This window comes from Eimeria necatrix, genomic scaffold (assembly GCF_000499385.1).
Source record: "Eimeria necatrix Houghton genomic scaffold, Enh_scaff218, whole genome shotgun sequence".
NCBI classification, from domain to species: Eukaryota; Apicomplexa; class Conoidasida; order Eucoccidiorida; family Eimeriidae; genus Eimeria; species Eimeria necatrix.
Genome location: NW_013652785.1, coordinates 809 through 19,302, shown reverse-complemented (window position 1 = coordinate 19,302; position 18,494 = coordinate 809). Strand labels below are relative to the sequence as shown.

Sequence of the window (18,494 nt, the reverse complement as noted above, 5' to 3'; positions counted from 1 at the left end):
CTGCAGGAGTAGAGGTCAATTATGTGTCCTGATTTCAAAATGTCGATTTTGTTAAACGCAGCTGCTCGCAGCGCAGTCCGTGGAGGGGTTGTATCACACTAGATTGTAGGACTCAAAACCCCAACTGAGCACTAAGTGGGAAGCGCTAAACTTCAATAGCCCTAAACCTGCATCACAGGCTCTGTGAATAGTAGAGCAGCAATAACAGCAACACATAGCACGAGCGCGCAGCACGTTGTATGGTCCGCTGCAACACGTCAACAGTCCCGGGTCCATATTGGCGGGATATCCGGGTTTCCTCAAGATTAACGAGACACTTTTCTGCTTGAAAGCTACTTGGCTGTGCTTATGATATCTCCAAAGATAGCTTAGAGCTTCCTGAAAACGTTGCTTTGCCTCTGGTGATGCCGAGCTCGGTGGGAGTGAGTTTAAGAGAATTAGAGAGCTGACTTGCACTACGAGCCACTAAAGACAACTAGGGGAGTACAAGGGTATCTAAGGGTCTTTTGCTCTCTCTAAGGGCTCTTCCGCTGTGGCTTCAGTGCTGCGAGTCAGTGTAGCATGCGCGTTTATTCCTCTTCAAAGCCATGGTTCAGAGCGCAGCAACAAATTAGCGAGCCACGCAATGCAAATGATAAGAGCAAACAGATATAAAGAAGTCCACAGAATCACAGGCAGGCACAAGCACAAACAGGCGAATCTGCGCATAGGAATGCGTGTGCCCACAGTATATAACGATTACACGCGCCTTTGTCGTAAAGTAAGGGATGGCACCACAGGTTGCCTAACACATCTGATAAGATTTACCTGGAGCACTTGCTCTACTATGTGACATACAAAGCTTCCATCTTGTGCGTATTCTGCATGTTTGGATACAGCGTGCGTTTGAATCAGCTATTTTTTTATTTGCATTGCGCACGAGCAACAATGTTTACTTATACGCGCACGTACATGTGTGTGCAACTTCTTTTGCTACTACTGAATTTGGGGCATACAAGCGGGTTCTGGGTACAGACAAACGCTGTGGCTATTTGTGGAAGCTGCAGATAAAGGGGCGACGCGTAACGAGCGTTAGCTAGAGACAGCTAGCCACGGACAGGTCTTGAAAATTTATTTTTTCTACGCTTATGTTTCAAACCCAGTAAATTTTCAGTGAGGCCACTGAGACCCTGCCCTGTGCAGCACAGGCAGCTCGTTACTAGTAACCGTTCATGCGCTAGACCTTTTGCAACGCAACTGTACTGAGGTGGTGAAGGCCCTGTATGAGCTCCTCTGGACCTCAGGTGGTCTTCGATGAGTTCCACAGGCCGTCAGGTCTCGTTAACAGAGTAGTCCAGGGGCAGGTGGCTCAGAACTCCCAGAAATAAGTGGCAGGAGCCCTTCTAACGCCTCCTGCTGTTGCTGTGGTGGGCCAAGGCACCAAGAATTCTAGCTGCATGCAGGCTTCAAGTTTCATAATTCAAAATAAAACAGAAGAGAGTTTCCGAGAGAGGGAAATCAATGAAAGACTTCAGTGAGTGGCCTTATGGGGGTCTCCTTTCCTGAATCGCTGCAGGAAGCGCCAGGATGGGCATGCTAATCAGGACTCTTGAAGCCAAGGCGTCTCCTAAGCGCCTTTAAAAGATACTGGACTGCCAACTAGGCTCCAAGAGTTCAGACTTTAGGCCTGCGGGTTTGGGAACGTAAGTTCATGGGTTGAAGCCTGTGCTCAAGGGTTCAGGGTATGGGTTTGACAGTTCAGGCGCCAGGTCGCTGAGGGACTTGATGAACTCGTCGCCGTTGCCAGCTTTAAAGTACTTCAAGAATATCTGCACTACTCTCCTAAAGCAGCAGCAGCAGCAAAAACTGCAGCAGCGTTTGTGATGCGTGTACGGGTACGGCAGAACCATTGCTTGCACCAGTGTTGCGCCGAGATGCAGCGGCAGCATCAGCAAAAACAACAGCAGCAGCAGCGGGGACAGTGCAGGCAACAGCAAGAGAGTCAACGTACTTCCACAAGCTGCTCAGGGACCAAAAAGCACAGCAGAAGCCACTGCAGCCACAGCAGCAGTCACAAAAACAGCAGCAGCAGCAATGCTTAGGGCATTTTACTGACTCATCCTTCGCTTCGGCTTGTTTCGAAAGAAATAAAAACTGGTTCTCGGAGAAAACCCCAGTTTCCTTCAGGTCCCTTAAAACCTCCACCAAGTCCTCATGACTGTACAGAGGAAACCATCAAAAGCAGCAGTCACAACAACAGCTTTTTATCCTAGGTACTTTAGTATCAAGCTGCTGTAAATGCATTTGCAACCATAGGCATGCGCGCTGTTACATTTCCTCCTCAGTTTCTGCCTCCCATACTATTACGTAATTTACTTATGTGCTAATTAATTTTTCAGGGTACTCTCTACGGATTTGAATATCGTCGCAAAGCGGATATATCAATGCACGGATATCTGCATGTGATGAATAATTGTGTGCGCACATGGGTGCACAAAGTTGAACAAGTAAATGAGCACATGTGAGTGCGTGCATATGCTTTTGAAGAATAGTAGTTAGTGTGCATACAAATATATATCTGTATGCTTCTACATACTACATAGACGCATATGTGTGTATGCATGCCTAGTAAAATACATGCATATTCACATACATTCGCAGTAAGCACATGTTCGGTAAGAACCTCTAGATACATGCATTCATTAATAGAATTTCACACAGAATGCTATATTTATGTACATGTATGAATTTGTATGCATATTAACGTGCGTGCAAGCACAAAGGCATCCATGCGCTTATGCAGGCAAGTAGATGTGTATTCATCTATCTATCCATCTAGCTATTTACATATACGCATATGCATGCACAAATGCTCATAAACCCAAGTTGAAGTATGCGCGGGTGCGAAAACTAGCGAAACCAAAACAAAAGCGAACATTGCGAATCACAACTCCTCCGTCCCAGCTCACAGCTTCTCAGCATCGTTCAATTTGCGTAAAGGTCCCGCAGAGTACGTCACAGGGCTCTGTGACTCCCTAAAAGCCTCTTGCGGACCTGCAGAGGCTCCTGGTGAGAGTCTCAGGGCCTCGTTCGCGGGATCGCTGCTCCCTGGGAAGACGGTAAGAGCGCCCAGCGACTCATTCAGAAGCTGCTCGCCTGAAGGCGCATGCGTGCGGTGCACACGACTACAGGCAGACTGCTTTAACTGCTGCGTTGCATTCAAGTGTTGCTGTGTGCGAGGTTTGGCTGAATTACATTCTATCACTAATGGACTTTGTCTACAGATCTGCCAGCAAACGTCTACAGGCGCTTACAGGCAAGCTTTTGCCTACAGGCACGCATATTCTACAGAAGTGTATGCATGCACACATATTCAGATACATGCGCATAGGCCTGGGACAAAATATATAGCAGCATTTCACACCTGTGCATAATGAAATTGAAGGAAGTGCATGATCATGTGCCAATATGCATACATGCACTTGAACGCACGCGTAAACATCAAATAATGAGCATGAAGACCAAAACAACGCCAGATCCGCATAACTGCCCGGGTTGATTGCCGCAACCCGCGAGCCAGTTCATATATGGAAGTGTGTGCGTGTGTCGTTTTGTTCGTTTGAAAGCAAACCTTTTTCTTTTGCCCAGCAAAAATGGGCCTTATTCATCAGACACCGTTTTTCGCTTGCAACCGTCACCTGAGTGGACCTCAAGGGCAGCTCCTCTGTCACGGTGGTGCTCATGTTAGGGGCCCCGATTTGAGAGCTTCTAATCTGGGAGTCCTGTACCGGAGGGCCCCCTGCTTGAGTAACAGCGGTCCACGGCCCCAAGCAGCGACAGTAGCATTCGCAGTCTAAGCATTTCGGGCAGGTGCAGTAACAGCAGAACTGCCGGCCTGTAACTGAGAGGGGCCTGTTAGCGAGCTCCTCAGTCGTGCTTGAAGGTACAACATCAAGCAACTGCTTTGACTTATCGACTTTCACGGCTGCTGCTGATGCCCAGCTGCCGCTGCTGCTGTTGCTGCTCAATTCTGCTATTTTCTCCGGAAGGCATCCCTCCACTTGATTCTGCAGCTGCCGCTGCAATAGCTCATCTTCGCGCTTTGTGCCATGCTGCTGCGGCTGCTGCACCTGTGGGGTGTGCTGCTGGAGCATCCCTAGAACGCCAGCGTCATGCTGCTGCTGCTGTTGCTCGTAAAGCCCCTCATCCTTTCCATACTGCTGAATCTGCTGATAATGGGATTGCTGTGCTCCCCCCATAGGTTGTTCCTGCGGCTGTCCCATCACTTGTTGCTGCTGCTGTCGCAGTTCCTGTTGTCCTCCATTCTGCTGCCGTCGCTGTTCTTCGTGGAACAGTAGGTGAGGCTGCTGCTGCTGTTGCTGCAGATGCTGCATCTCCTGCTGCAGCGCCCGATGCCGCTCGATGGACTGCTGCCGATGCTCCTGCAGTAAAAGCTGCTGCCCTCCCCGCAAGATACTCGACGCGTCACTGCTGGCGGCTTCCGAAGGTGTTGAAGGCTTCTCCGTGGCCACGCGGCCATCATCTACGAAGCGGGGCTTGCCAGCTTGCTCCTGCTGCTGTTGTCGTTGCTGTCGCGCAGGACGAGGCGGCGGAAGTGCTGGGGCTCCTTGTTTGTTCACCCAGGAGCGGCCAGAGCTGCTGTTTCCGTTGCTGCCTGCAGCGGCAGTCAGAGGGGCGGAAGCAGCAATTGAAAGCCTCGCAGTGGTAACCGGCGCAACTTCAACTGCTCCCGAAACTGAGAAGTTGTCCAGCTGATGCTGCGGTTGCTGAGGTGGTGAAAAGAGCAGCACGGTTTGCGGCGCGCCAGAGGTGTTTCCCAGAACCTCTCCATCACTCAGTTGCTGCATAAATGCGGGCCCTTGAGAGAGCTTTTGGAGACCCCACGTCGCTGGTGCTGCTGTTCCAGCTAAAGATACGCCTGACAATGCTTGAGGAAGCAGATCATATATTGTGGCTTGTCGTATTTCCCCTTCACTAAGCTGCCGTGCCAGTGTCACCTCGTTAGCGGGTGTTGCTGCTGCTGCTACCGCCGCTGCGGCTCTGGCCGCAGCAGCAGTTGCCGCGCTTGCTGCTCCCGTCGCTGCTGCAGCGGCAGATGCAGCAGTTGTTGCTGCGCCCGTTGCTGTGGCGGCCACCGCAGCTGCTGCTGCTGCAGCTGCTGCTGCTGCTGTCGTTTCCTGCGCCGAAGTCAATGTTATTGGACCACTCGAAAAGAACTCCCGGTTTTGCCGCCACAGCGCTCCATCTGCAGAGTGCTGCTCTCGCTGTTGCTGCTGCGGCTGCTGTGCTGCTGTTGCATGTCTAGACTGAGTCCCAGAAATTGGAGTAAGCGTCCTATGGGAGGGATGGCTGTAAGCAACCAAGGACGAAGTTGTAGGTGCTGCCGTCGGTGCTGCTGCTGTTGCTGCTGAGTGTACAGCTGACGCTACGGAGAGTGTTGCCCCGTTCGCCGTTGCTTTGTTCACTGCTTCTGCTGAAGTTGCTGCTGCCGCAATTCTGGAGACGGATGCTTCTGCTGCTCCTGCTGAAGGCGGCAGTAGAGGTGCTCCTGCTGTAGTTGCTACTCCCGCCAGAGGTGCTGCTGCAGTTTCCGCCACTGCTGTTGCTGCTCTCTCTGCATCGCGTGGTGGAGCTTTTGGCAGACCCGCGAGACTCCTCATTGATGTGCTTGGCATGCTGTGGTTATTATCGTAGCTGCTGTCGCTGCGATGCGGCATCTGTTGGCCTGCGACGTTGAGAACGTAAGCTGGGGTCTCAATAGCTGGCCTCCGAAGCAAGTTGTCCCCAGTGTCGCCTCGCGTCTGCTGCTGCTGCTGGCAAAGATAGTGCTGCTGCAGCTCTCCAGCCTGCTGTTGCGGAGGCTGTCCATACTGCTGCCCTTTTTGCAGGTTCTGCTGCCACTGTCTCCCAGTGCTTTCTTCCGCACCCTCTGCTGAGTCCCACAGTTGCTGGCCTGTGCAGCTCTTTAATAGCAGCTCGCTGCTGCTGTTGCTACGGCTGCTGAATCGGCTGTTGCTGTCTGCTGCTGCTCCGGAGGCATCCATAGTGCGCGGCTGTCGGTCTGCTGCAGAAGCCTTAAGCAGAGCAGTTTCCCATGCCAACGGCAATAGGCGTTGGCTTTGCTGTTGCTGTTCCTGCTGCTGTTGAAGCTGCAACAACTGACGCCGTTGTTGCTCCTGCTGCTCCTGCAGTACTTGGTGTTGCTCCCGAAGCCGCTGCTGCTCTAGCTGCAAGTGCCGCAGCGACGACTGGTTGCTGTGCTCCTGCTCATTCTGCTGCCGGTCGCAGTGCTGCAGCTGCTTAACAGGCTGCTGCTCCAGTTCTTGCTTCAGTGGCTGCATCTGCTGCAGCTGCTGCAGCTGCTGCAGTGCAGCACCAGAGCCAGAAGAAACAGAATACGACTTTGGAATCCCCTGCTGCTTTTTGTCTCCATCCAAAAATGGCATCTCGCAGGTTTTTGCACGAGCTCTTGTGCCACCTCTTACTCCTGCTGTTGTAGCTCCTGCTGACTGCTCCAGCTGTTCCTGCTCCTGCTCCAGTTGCTGCTGCTGCAGCTGCGCCTGCAGCTGCTGCAGCAGATGGAGTGCAGCACTTGAGTTCGCAGCAACAGAGTGGGACTTTACAATCCCCTGCTGTTTCTCGTCTTCACCATAAGAAGGCATTGCGCATGTGTTTGCGCGGGCTCTTGGGCCGTCCCTTAGTTCTGTTGCTGTTGCTGCTACCGTCTGCTCCGGTTGCTCTTGCATTATCTGATGCTGCTCAGTTTGCTGCCGCTCCAGATGCTCCAGCAGCTGCTGTAACTGCAGTGCAGTGACAGGGTTAACAGCCACAGAATGAGATTTCATGGTATCTTGCTGAGTTCTGTCTTCTTCAAAAGAAGGCACTGTACAGGTCTTTGCACGAGCTCTCGGACCGTCTCTCTCTTTTGCCGCTTCTGTGGGTGCTTCCTGCCTCGGTTGCTCCTTTTCTTGCCGTTTTGGCTGCTGCTGCTGAGACAGTTTTTGTAGCTGCTGCAGCTGGTGCTCTGCAGTAGCAGCGTTGAGCGCAACAGAGTAAGACTTCATAACTCCCTGTGGCTGTTTGTCCTCACTATGTGACGGTATTGTACATGTCTTTGATCGAGCTCTCGGACTGTCTTTCTCTTCTGTTATCGCTGCCTGTTCCAGCTGCAGCTGATTTAACTGCTGCTGCTCAAGCAGCCGCTGCAGCTGCTGCCATGGTTGCAGCGAAGTGGCAGAGTTAACAGAAACAGAGTATGACTTCATAACCCCTTGCTGACTTTTATCTTTACCAAGTGAAGGCATTACTTGTGTCTTCGCACGAGCTCTCTCAACGTTTCTTGCTACTGCTGATGTCGCTGCTGCCGCCTGTTCCAGCTCCTCTTGCTGTTTCTGCCCCAGTTGCTGCTGCTCAAATTGCTGCTGCTCCAGCTGACCCTTCAGATGCTCCAGCATCTGCAACACAGTAGCAGAGTTAAGAGCAACCGACTGAGACTTGAGAATTCCGTGGTGCTCCATGCTTTCTCCAAAAGAGGGCATTGCGCATGTTTTTGCACGAGCTCTGGAGTAGCCGTTTTCTGTACCAGCTGCTGTTGCTGCTGCCGCTCTTGCTGAGCTACGTGTCTCTCCCTCGGCTGCTCCAGCTGGCGAAGCTGCCCTTTTGTATTGCCACGTGTCTTTGGTGGAACTGCTGCTCTGCCTGTTGCTGCTGCTGTTGCTTGTATTGTTGGACAGCACACGGGTGCTGGCTGCAGAGCTGGTGGCCCTTCTAGCAGTGGGTGAAGAGGATCCTGCAGTAGAGAGCTGCGTTGTGCGTCTGCTGCTGCTGACACTGCTGCTGAAGCTCTTGCTACGGGAAGCCGCAGCAGCAACACTGTGGCTTCGTCCTTTCACGGGCCCTCCGGAGACCTGCTGAGGCCTTGTAAGGGGAGCCGAAGGCACCCTTGTGACTGTATAAGGAGTCAGCTTGCGGTGCTTAATGATGCTGCTGCTCCCGCCACTCTTGCTGCTGCTGCTGCTTCTTAGAGGGGCGGTGTTGGTGTCAATGCGAACAGCTTTGCCGCCTCCCGTCTTCGGGCTGCTAGGCTGGCTACTTGCGGCTGTCTCTAGGGGCGTCATGGGAGCACGCGGTAGCTCCTGCGTAAATAGCCGCTGCTGCCTTCCGCCACCGCCACCACTGCTGCTGCCCTTGCTGCTGCTGCTGCTGCGTTTCAGCTCCGCAACAGAGCTCGTGGTGTAAGCTCTACCCCGCACCCTTCCCGCGGCCTTTTGAGCTGGGGCAGCAGAAAGATCGAAGGGACTGCTTCTAGTTCCATCATATGCGCCGGCGGCGCTGCTGCTACTGCTGCTGTTGTAGGTGTTGCCGCTTTCACTGTTGTTGTTACCGTATTCATCGCCATTGCCGGTGCCACTGTTCCTGGTGATGTTGCTTCTGCTGTTGCCGCTGCTTCTGCTAGCACTGCGTTTGCTGCCTTGCGGTGTTGTCACTGCAGCAGTAATTGCTAATGATGCAGCCCGGGAGGGCGCCACAGTACGAGAGCGGTTTCTAGGGGAGGCTGAAGGTCCTTCAGGCCCCTTACTTAGGGCGGTACCCAGACGATTACGGCTAGTTGAAGAGTACGTGCAGCTACTTTGGCTTCGTTTTGAGGCTCCCCTAGTTGCTTTCCTTCTCCCAGCTTGTCCCCTTGCAGCTGCTGCAGAAGCAGCAGCTACAGTCTCGTCTGTTTCTTCAGCTGTCACTACTGCTGCTGGTGCTGCTGGCACTTGCATTTGCTGTGCACCGTAGCGTGCCACTGCGTCTGCTGCTTGCGGCAGCTCAGCATCTGAAACAGGTGGTGCTGCAAGTGCAGCTGACGCACCACCTGATGCTGCTGGCTGCTGCTGTACCGCATTTTTGATACTGCTCAGCTGCCCCTGTGTCGTTTGCTCTGATTTGAAGAGCCCAAATGATGTGGTGTACGCAACTACCGGAGTTCCATTGAGCTGCTGCGGCTGTGCCAGGAGCAGATTTCGCTGTTGTTTCTGCTGGTGTTGCTGCTGTCCCTCGTACTGCCTTTGCACCGCGACTGCGCTGCTACTTGTAGGAGAAGCCGTCATTGAGACTTGCCCACCATCTTCTTCGTCGAGCTGCAGCTGCAGCTGCTGCAGGAGCTGTTCTTGCTGCTGCTGCAGGCTCCCCTCGTACGGGACAAAAGCAGTCAGGGAGCGCGGCTTGGGCTTAAATGTCTCTGGTAGGATTTGCTGCTGCTTTGGGACAGCTCCACAATGAGGCGAGCTTTGTCGCCCCTTTATAAGACGCACTGTCCGGGAGCCCCAGGAATCCACAGGGCTTGAGGAGGGGGAACGCACTCTTCCGCTGCCATGCTGCTGCTGCTGTTGCTGGTACCGTTGCTGCGGCTGTTTTTGTTGCTGCTGCTGCAGCCGCACCTGATCTCGTTGCTTTTGATGCTGCTGTTGCCTTTCTGGGCTTTGACTAGAAAACAGACTGGGGCCCCTTGCACGCTGGCTGGGGGAACCCCTAGATGACGCTCTCTGCTGCCGGCCTTCCTTGACCGTGGGGGTTTCACTGTTTGTGGCAGTTGGTGCATTTCTTGATTCCTGTTCCTGGGTAAGACGGGTACTTCCTGCTCTGCTACTGCTGTTGCTCATGCTTCGCTTCTGCCGCCTTTGCTGCGGGTCCTGCTGTTGCTGTTGTTGTTGCTGCCGCTGCTGCTGCGTCTCAATCACACGCATGCGTTTTGTTCTGTGTGCTGAGGGGCTGTGGTGACGATTCTGCGGTGTTGAAAGAACCTGTTGCTGCTGCTGCTCTTGGAGATGCTGCTGTTGCTGATTGGCCGTTCGTGACCCCTGCTGAATTTCTTCCCGTAGTAGCCATTCAACGCTCTCTGAATTCTCTTGCGGTTGCTGCAGTTGTTGATGAAGCTGCTGCTGCTGCCGTCCTAGCTGTTGCTGCTGTTGCTGCAGCTGCTGCTGAAGCTGCTGCTCCAGCTGTTGCTCTAGCAGCTGCTGCTCCTGTTGCTCTACTCTTTCTTTGTAGATGTTTTGTCTTTCTTCGTAAATGTTTTGCAATGGCTGCTTTGTCTCTTTTTGCACGAGCTGCTGCTGGTTGCTTTGTCTTTGCTGCTGCTGCTGATGCAGCTGATTCTGCTGGTTGTGCTGCAGCTGTTGCTGCTGAATGTACTGCGTTTTCTGTTCCTGCTGCTGAAATATATCAGACGGCTGCTGCTGTTGCCCTGCTTTTTCTTGGAGCGTTCCCAGGGGTGCTTCCTGGGTTACTTGCTGCTCGTCCTGCTGTTGCAAAATGTTGTTGTGGCTCTGTAAGGCGGCTGTAGCCAAACTTCGGACCTGTTCCTGCTGTGATTGATTTACCATGTGCTGCAGCTGTTGCAGTTCACGCCTTCCCTGAGATTGTTGCACTTGCTGTTGCTGGTGCTGCTGCTGTTGTTGATGCTGCACCTGCTGCTGCTGTTGCAGTTCTAGGGCTGGTTGGAAAGGAAAACCTGGTGCAGCAGCAGCAGCAGCAGATTTCAACTGTTGCAGCACCCTACTTTGCTCCAGCAGCGAAGGCAAACGAGACAGGCCTTCGAGTCGATCTGTTTGCTGTTCCTTGTCTACTTGCTGCTGCTGCTGCTGCTGGCGCTGCTGCTGCGGGGCGCTGCTTTGCACCACAACTGTCTGCTGCTGCTGCTGCGGTTGCTGCAATGTCTGTTGCAGAAGCATTACTAACTGTTGCTGGATGTGCTGCTGCTGTTGCAGAAGCGGCTCCTGTTGGCGCGTCACATCAACGTCTTGCTCTTGCCATGATATTACAGGTTTTTGCTGTTGCTGTGGTGGTTGCAAAAGCCGTTTCTGCTGCTGTTGCTGAATCTGGCCGCTACTGCTTCCTACTTCAACTATTGCTTCCGTGTCTGTCGCTGGCAAGAGCAGAAGTGTTTGTCCCTCCGTTGCTGTGGACAAGCCACAGCTCTCTGCAGCAAGAGGAGTGGCTCCAGCGGATGCTACTTGTGCTTCTGCTCCGACTACCTGTGTTTCTGCTGCTGCTGCTGCCTCTGGACTGTATATGGTTGCCACTGCCTCGCTTACAGCAGCCGTTTGCTGCTTCTCTCTCAGCAGCAACTCCTCCGCCTCTCTCAAGGCCTCAAGCACTACGCTATCTTCTGCCTGTTGCTGCTGCTGCCCTGTCGGTGACCGGCTGCTGCTGCTGCTGGGCATATGCATACGTTGTTGAGCGATTGCAGAGGCTAGACGAGGGAAATGAGGGGCCCCGGAAGGGGGTGGCAAGGGGGGTTGCTCTTGGCTATACTGTTGCTGCTGCTGCAGCTGGTGACGGTGCTGGTCGTGCTGCTGATGCTGCTGCCGCTGCTGCAGCTGCTGCTGCGGCAGCTTGTGCTGCTGCTGCTGCAGTTGCTGCTGCTGCTGCTGGCTGTTGGAAGGCAAGTGCGCAAGAAGCGCATGCAGCCGTGTTTCTAGTTGTTTCCGCAGCAACAGCTCTTCCTGCAGCACGAGCTGCTGCTGAAGCGTTTGGGCTCGGAGTGTGTCTGCTGCTTTATGCACTCGCTGCTGCTCGACCCGCTGTTGTGTCCTCCAGCTCCTCTCTCTAGGGCTGTTAGCGTTGCTGCTGCTGCTGTTCTGCTGCCCTGTGGGGCTGCTGCCGAGAGCAGCCAGCGCGCCTGAAGGGTCGCGTCCCACCAGAAGCTGTGGCCCGTCCTTGCTCGGTGTAGCAGCAGCAGATGGAGCAGCGCCGCCTGCGGCTGCTTCCTTCGCTGGCAAAGTCGCCGCGGCTACCGGTGGCTGCATCTCAAGGGAAGCCATGTCTTTTGCTTTCGCCACATCCGCTGCTGCTGCTTCTCCTGCTGCTGGAGGAGGGGGGGCTTGCCCCGTCTGCAGCAGCTGATCAACTGCAGCAGCGGCGACAGCAAATTCCTTCCGGGCTGCTGCTCCTGCCGCTGTCCGCCGCTCAGTTTCCATGGCCTGTCGCAGCAGCATCAGTAAGTAGTCTTGCTGTTGCTGCCCTGCTGACATTACATCATGCAGCAGCTGTTGCTCCTCGGATGGCAGCAGCTGAAGCAGCAGCTGCAGCTGCTGCTCCTGTGCATTATTAACTTCTGCTGCACCTGGATATCTGTTGCTGCTGCTTGCATGCGTTGCATGTCTGCTCTTCACTCGGCTTCTGCTGCTGTCAGCTGATAAAGTGTACCGACTGTTCTCTGGGTGCCCCACAGTTGCTGCCCCTAGCCCTTGCCTTTGCCGCTGTTGTTGCTGCTGCAGAGTGAGAGGCTCAGTGAGGCTCTGCAGATTGCCCAGCAGCCTCTGCACTGTCTCAGAAAAAGTCGAGGATTCACTTGTGGCTCCTACTGTAGTTGAGCTTAGGGGTGCCCTAGCTTCAGCAGGGAAGCCCCTGTCCTCACTTAGGGCCCCCCTATTAGGGAGGCCCAAAGGAAAAGAGGGCAAGCCAGGCTGAGAGCCAACCCTACGCCTGAAGCGCATATAGAGCAGTGGAACTGCTTGCTGCATGCTATTGCTGCACCTGCTGCTGCTACTGCACTTTCCTCTTGTGTTGCTTCGAAAGCCATCTCAGTGAAAAAAACAGCACCACCACAACTACTGCCAAAGCATTCGCACCGTCTGCCAGGGCGGCGTGCGCTGTCACACGAAAGGCAGAGCCAAGCCAAACGACAAAGCAGGCTAACAAGAAGCAAACAAGCTGGCAAAGAAGCAAGCAAAAAGGAAAGCAATGGCAAGGACAGGAAAGACAGTTAAGTAATCCAACCCGTAGGAGCGCGTAGCCGAGAGCACTGTTGGTTCATCGGTGCCAACGCTTCCACCTGCAAATGAACCAGCAGCAACAGAAGCACTATGCAGCTGCAATATCGCAGCAGCACCTGAGGAGACAGTGGCATTGCAACAACAGCACGACTACTGGCCGCGGCAGCATCAGCAGCAGCAGCAATAGCAACAAAATAAATAGTTCCAGGAACAGCAGCAGTAGCAGCAGTAGGAGCAACAACCTTGGCAGCAACTGTGTTTGTCTCACTCCATGTTAGGCTCTGACTGCGCCTTGAAGGTATCCTGGAGCGCAAAGCAGAGCAGCAGCGCTCATGTCTCCACGTACTCATTAGTTTTTTCGCCGGTTTTTTCCTGCATATTTCTGTGTTTACTTTTTTTGCAATTTCTTCCTTTTCATTCTGTTGTGTTTGTTTGCTGAGACTGCTTTCTTTTGGTAGTGCTGCTGCCGCTATAACCGCTTTTCAGTGCAAAAAGGTGAGCAGTACAAAGCTAGGACGAATTGCTTCAGTTTACTTCGAGCAGACTGCGCATACATGTAAGCATGTGAGTTGCCCCCTCTCTGTGAGATTGTAGCAGCAGTGTGTTGCTGCTGCAAGTGGACTTGTTTGCCGATGCTTCCGTTGCTGCTGCTGCTGCTGCTGCGGCTCAGGAAAACTGCATCAAGTTGCGGCGGCTCGCTGCACCGGAGACCCGCTCAAGCTGGCGGATTGCCCCTGTCAGCCACGCAGATAAGCACAGATTCAAAAAAAAGAGAATTGGTTATGCTGCTACTTCTGCTGCTAATGGTTGCAATAGCGGTTAAGAATGTTCCAATAGGATGCAGTCACACGTGTACAACACGGCCCCTGCTTCTGAGGCTGCAGGAGCTGATACTACTGCTGCTGCCTTAGATGGGGCTGCTGAAGCCGCTGCTGCTGAGGCTGCTGCGGCTGCTGCTGATGATAATGATCTGGAGACGCGAGGTGCAAACGAGGCTTTTGGTCATCTTAGTTGTAGTCCTGTTTTGTAAGTTGCTACTGCTAGCTAGAGGCTCAGTGGGTTCTGCGGTTCTTTGCTGAAGCCCTGATGCTGCTGGTACTGCAGCTCCTGGTGTTGCCAATCGCACCAGCACCAGCAGCAGCGTAAGCAACGCTTGCAGTGGCAACTCAGATTGCGTATTGTTTCTGTTTTTGATTCTGGTATTGCCGTTCCTGCTGCTGTTGCTGCTGCTGCTGCTTCCGTCCCTCCTGCTTTTATTGCTCTTGCTGGTACTGTTGTTGCATTTCCCACCTTGTTGCCGTGCTTGAGCGACCACTTTATATACTTACAAATTAATACACCAAAAGGGCTTCCTCTGGTTCAGTGTGAGCTGGAGTTTGGCGCTCAGGTGGATATAGGGCTTAGGGTTAAATGCTTAGGAAGTGCGATCTAGAATTTAGTGCTTGGGGTTTGAGAGGACCTGCTTGGATTTTCCATGAGGCCTCCAAAAGTGTATCATCGCCGCCCACACCAAAGTGCATTTTGTTTGCTGCTGTTGCTCCTGCTTCGGCTACGCAGCAACGTTGCAGCAGCAACGCTGCCGCAGCAAATGCAAAGTTCGTCGCTGTTACTGCTGAAAGAGGAGTGATCTGCAGCGGGGATTTTAAGTTACTCTGTTACCGATGCTGCTGGCGCCTGTGCTGCTTCTACTGCTGCTGAGGAGGTGTTCGCTGCTGCTGCAGATGCTGCAGTGCTTGCTGCCGCTGCTGTAGCCCGATCGTTCCGTCTACGGGCCTGGCATCCGTCATGAAGACAATTCCACCTGTAGAGTGGGCATGATACAAATTCATCCCACAAAAATTCAGGATTTATAGCTCACGGATCAGAGCTTGCTCTTTAGAATCTGCGGTTTGGGGCCTAGAGCATTTCTGAAGCGCCTGTGGCTGCGCATCCCAATGGATAAAGTGCACGATCCAAACTCGAAGAGTTCCTACAAGGTGCTTTGCTACTTCTCCTGCTTTTACTCCTGGTTTCGACGTTGCTTCTGCTCCAGTACCGGAGGTGACCTTGATGGCTTCCGCGACCAACGTGCTCGGGTCTAGCGGGTGTGTGTTTTGTGTCTATGCGCCCCTTACACGTCCCTTCAAACGATTTGCTCTGCTGAAATCTTTAAAACAAAATACATTACTGCCTAGTTCAACGATCAACTTGGACTTCCCCGCAGCAGCTGCATCAGGAAGCCATAGCAACAGCAACAGGCAGGGATCGGTGCGTGAGCATCGGCAGCAGCAGCCCCAGTGTCTTAAGTCTTGGGTTTAGTGGTCTTTTCACTCTCCGCGCAATAGAAAATTTGTTGAACTGATAATAAAATAGATATTAGTAATCCTACAAACAAAGATAGAGGCGTCATGTTCTTGCATATGAGTTTAGTAGACACTCACCAAGCCAAGGTGCCCTCCGGTGTAATAGCTGGCTTGGTCATCCCTCCTGCGTTGCCTTTTCCTGCTATTTGCGCCCCTACTCCTACCCCTACTACTTTCAAGTTTGTTTTGCTTTTTACTTCGATGTTACCCTCATTTCAGCGTGCCTTGCGATGGGGTCTCAGTCTGCTCACACTATCATGTGAGCCAACTGATCGCTCTTAGCCGCCATCAAGCCAAACACAATAGAAGACTTCTAACGCATCAGCAGCACACTACTAGGACATACCTTGCTTCAAACTAAATGGCCGTGTGTGCCGCCCACACCCAGTCATCGCTGCATTGGCCTTCAGGGTTCGTTGGCACTCAGAGCATTTACTTCCTCCAAAAACTTTGCTTGTAGATTAATAGATGGCACGTAAAGGACCCCCCACCCCAGGAAGCCTTTCAAGGGGCCACCTAGGGGGCAATAGTGACGGATCCGCTGCAGGATTATCTGAGGGTCTTCCTGGGGGACCCTCGTCACAGTTGAGCAGTCGGCTGGCCCTTGTGCGGTATTTGCTCTACCAAGTCAGGACTAGCAGGAGTGCGTACTACCCGGAGAGTAGCAGCGTTGGAGGGGCCCCTACAAGTGGGTCAGCCTTCGGGCACATCTGGGGGGCTTCAGAGAAAGCTGCTGGAGACAGCGCTGCTGATATTGCAGCTGCTGGGGCTGCGGGTCTCGCGGACGCTCTTGATCCCTCAGTGCCCGTATCGGTCTTGCTGCAATCTGTGGCTGTTCCCAAACTCCCGCCCAACATTGCTGCTTCTGATTGTCCACCAGCAGCACGAACCTCTCCACTGCGAGGGCCCGCAGCAGCAGCAGCAGCAACAAGCTGGCCATCATGGGGCTCGCTAGCTGCTGCAACGACCGCTTCTGCAAGCCGCGAGGGCTACGAAGCCCTTGAGTTGTATCTTTGTGAGCGCCTTTTGCCCCTGCTAGATAGCGCCTTGGCTGCTCTTTGCAACTTCGTGGAGAAACTACAGGCAGACACAAACCAGTATGAACAACAACAGCAGCATCTGCAACAGCAGCTGCTGCAACAGCAGCGACGGCGGCTTCTCCATGAACAGCAGCAAGACGACGAAGGCGAGGAACAGCAGCCGCAGGTCGGGACGGAGCTAGATATTCAGCAAGAGGAGGATGAAAGGATAGGGGAGCGGCAGCAGCATCAGGCGCAGTACGACCGCGATGAGCAGCCGCAGCATCCAGACACAAATTCCGTAGAAGAAAGGGTCCCCAATCCCCGGCTACTCTTAGGTAAGGGGCTCAAGGCGCGATTCGACCCTCTTGTTTGGCTCGCCCAGTATTTGCTGCGACACTCAAAAGCAGCAGACAAATATGAAGCTGCCACCAGCAACAGCAGCACCAGCAGCAGCACAGCTGCAACAGCAACAGCAACGATAGCAGTACGAAAGGATACACTAACAAATGCAAAAGCGGCTGCACCAGAAGCAGCAGCGCGCGTTGTTCGGGGTGAGCACCTGTGTCACTCTGAGTTGCCTCTACTTGCTGCCGTGGCGCGGCAGGTGAGAGAAGAGAGAAGCTGGAGGGCGCTGGAGGCCGTCAAGCCTCAAATGCAAATCTACATTCAAAACTACCTGCAGCAACAGCAGCAGCAGGAGCAGCAGCAGCACAACCCACAAGGCCTGCAGCAGAGCGGGCACGAGGGTGAAGGCGAGTATTCCCAGCGACAGCAACTCAAAGACCTGCAGCGGCAGCAAGAGCAGCAGCAACAACAGCAGCATCCAGAGCAGCAGCAGCAGCAGCAATGTCCGCTAACAGTGGAAGATCTACACTTCGCGTTGCAAGCCTTAGACGCTCTTTGGGGTCTGGATGAGCAGCAAGGATTGTTTGCTGCTGTTGCTGGAGCAGACGATGAGACTGAAACGGACCCATGGAGCCTTCCCAGCAGCTCCAGGGGCAGCAGCCACTCAAGCCGGCTGTTACTGCTGCCGCTACACAATCCTTCCCACACCACCAGCGCTAACAACAGTAACAGCACTAGCAGCAATGGGATTGTAGGAGCATGCATTGGAGTGCCTCTAGAGGTGGCTGACAGCAACAATATCACCTTTCCTGAGTTCTGGCGATTCGTTGATGCTTGTCTCTTGGCCTGTACCCCCCTCAAGCAAGCTGCATTTAACTATGCGTTTCAGACGCTGGCAAACGCACGACGGCAACAGCAGCAGCAGGACAAGCAGCAACAGGAGCAGCGGCAACAGGAAAAGCAGCAGCTGGAGAAGCAGCAGCTAGTGCAACAGCAGCAGGAAAAAACAAGACAGCAACTGTTGGGGCAAGACCAAAAGATGCTGCAAGAAGAAGCTGAAGTAGAGAGCGGGCTTTCACCTGACGTGCTGCCGAGTCAAAACAGCAGCGAGGACGAGACCCCGGAGGCAGAGCAACAGCAGCAGCAGCAGCAATGAGCACCAGCAATGAGGCTGTAACGCAGTGAGCAAAACCAGTGAGACGTATTAAAGGAACCGAATGAACACAGGAGAAACAGCAGCCTGTATTTTTCCAGTCAGTTGCACTGCCATCTCTTCGGTTTGTGTGTTCCTCTCTATCAGTCCATCTCCCCATTTCTCTCGTACATCTTTGAGTATATACCCACCTATACGCTCATGCTGCTGCCCCAACTGAAGTAGTTGTTACCCTCAGTGTTGAGCCCTGTTGGCCGATGCTGCGCATGCGAAGTTTAAGTCAGAACTCCCAACACCTGCGCCAACTCCGGCGTCTGCACTAGGGGCAGCAACTGCAGTACTTGCAGCAGCTGCATTAGCAGGCATCCCGTGCTGTCTCGAGCCAGCGCAGTGCTCTTGCGCTCTTGTCAGGCTCTCTCTCGTTCTCCTTTTACCCACGTAGCTTTACGCTTGCACGTCATTGCCCATATGTGCATAGTCTATTTCGCGCAGCTAGCAGACTTGCGCATGCACGCCTGTACAGTATTTCATGGCATAGCGGCGCATGGCTGGGAACGAAGTGGTGCTGGCAACGTGATACCCTGTGATGAAGGCAACTTAATAGGCAAGCAGTGTGTGAAAGTCTCAGGATTAGGAGGCAATTTCGTCGGACGCTGGAAAGGGCACGAATTAGGAACTTGAGACGCCAGAGCCTCAGTGCCTAAACCGCCAAGCCTGCGCACTCGACGCGTTGTTATTTCACACTTCGTCTTAAGGCTCACTCCTACTTTTCACTGTGTTCTGTCCTTTCTTGCCACAATATAGTTGTGCCAGTGTGCATGCATGACGAGCCAGGCTGCCACTTGCTATGGCTAATTACTTGTGCCCA

General features: G+C 53.5%; 2 protein-coding genes across 2 annotated transcripts; one reads left to right on the top strand and one right to left on the bottom strand.

Annotated features, from left to right (window-relative positions):
- Nucleotides 1–1,688: 1,688 nt before the first annotated feature.
- Nucleotides 1,689–12,485, bottom strand: ENH_00029930 (hypothetical protein, conserved; the record flags this gene model as incomplete). Its single annotated transcript, XM_013580055.1, has 4 exons — nt 1,689–1,821; nt 2,096–2,197; nt 2,949–3,135; nt 3,611–12,485. The coding sequence occupies 4 exons, from the start codon at nt 12,483–12,485 to the stop codon at nt 1,689–1,691; spliced, it is 9,297 nt and encodes a 3,098-aa protein (XP_013435509.1).
- Nucleotides 12,486–15,574: 3,089 nt separating this feature from the next.
- On the top strand, nt 15,575–17,629 carry ENH_00029920 (hypothetical protein, conserved; the record flags this gene model as incomplete). Its single annotated transcript, XM_013580054.1, has 1 exon — nt 15,575–17,629. The coding sequence occupies one exon, from the start codon at nt 15,575–15,577 to the stop codon at nt 17,627–17,629; it is 2,055 nt and encodes a 684-aa protein (XP_013435508.1).
- Between the last annotated feature and the right edge of the window lie 865 nt (nt 17,630–18,494).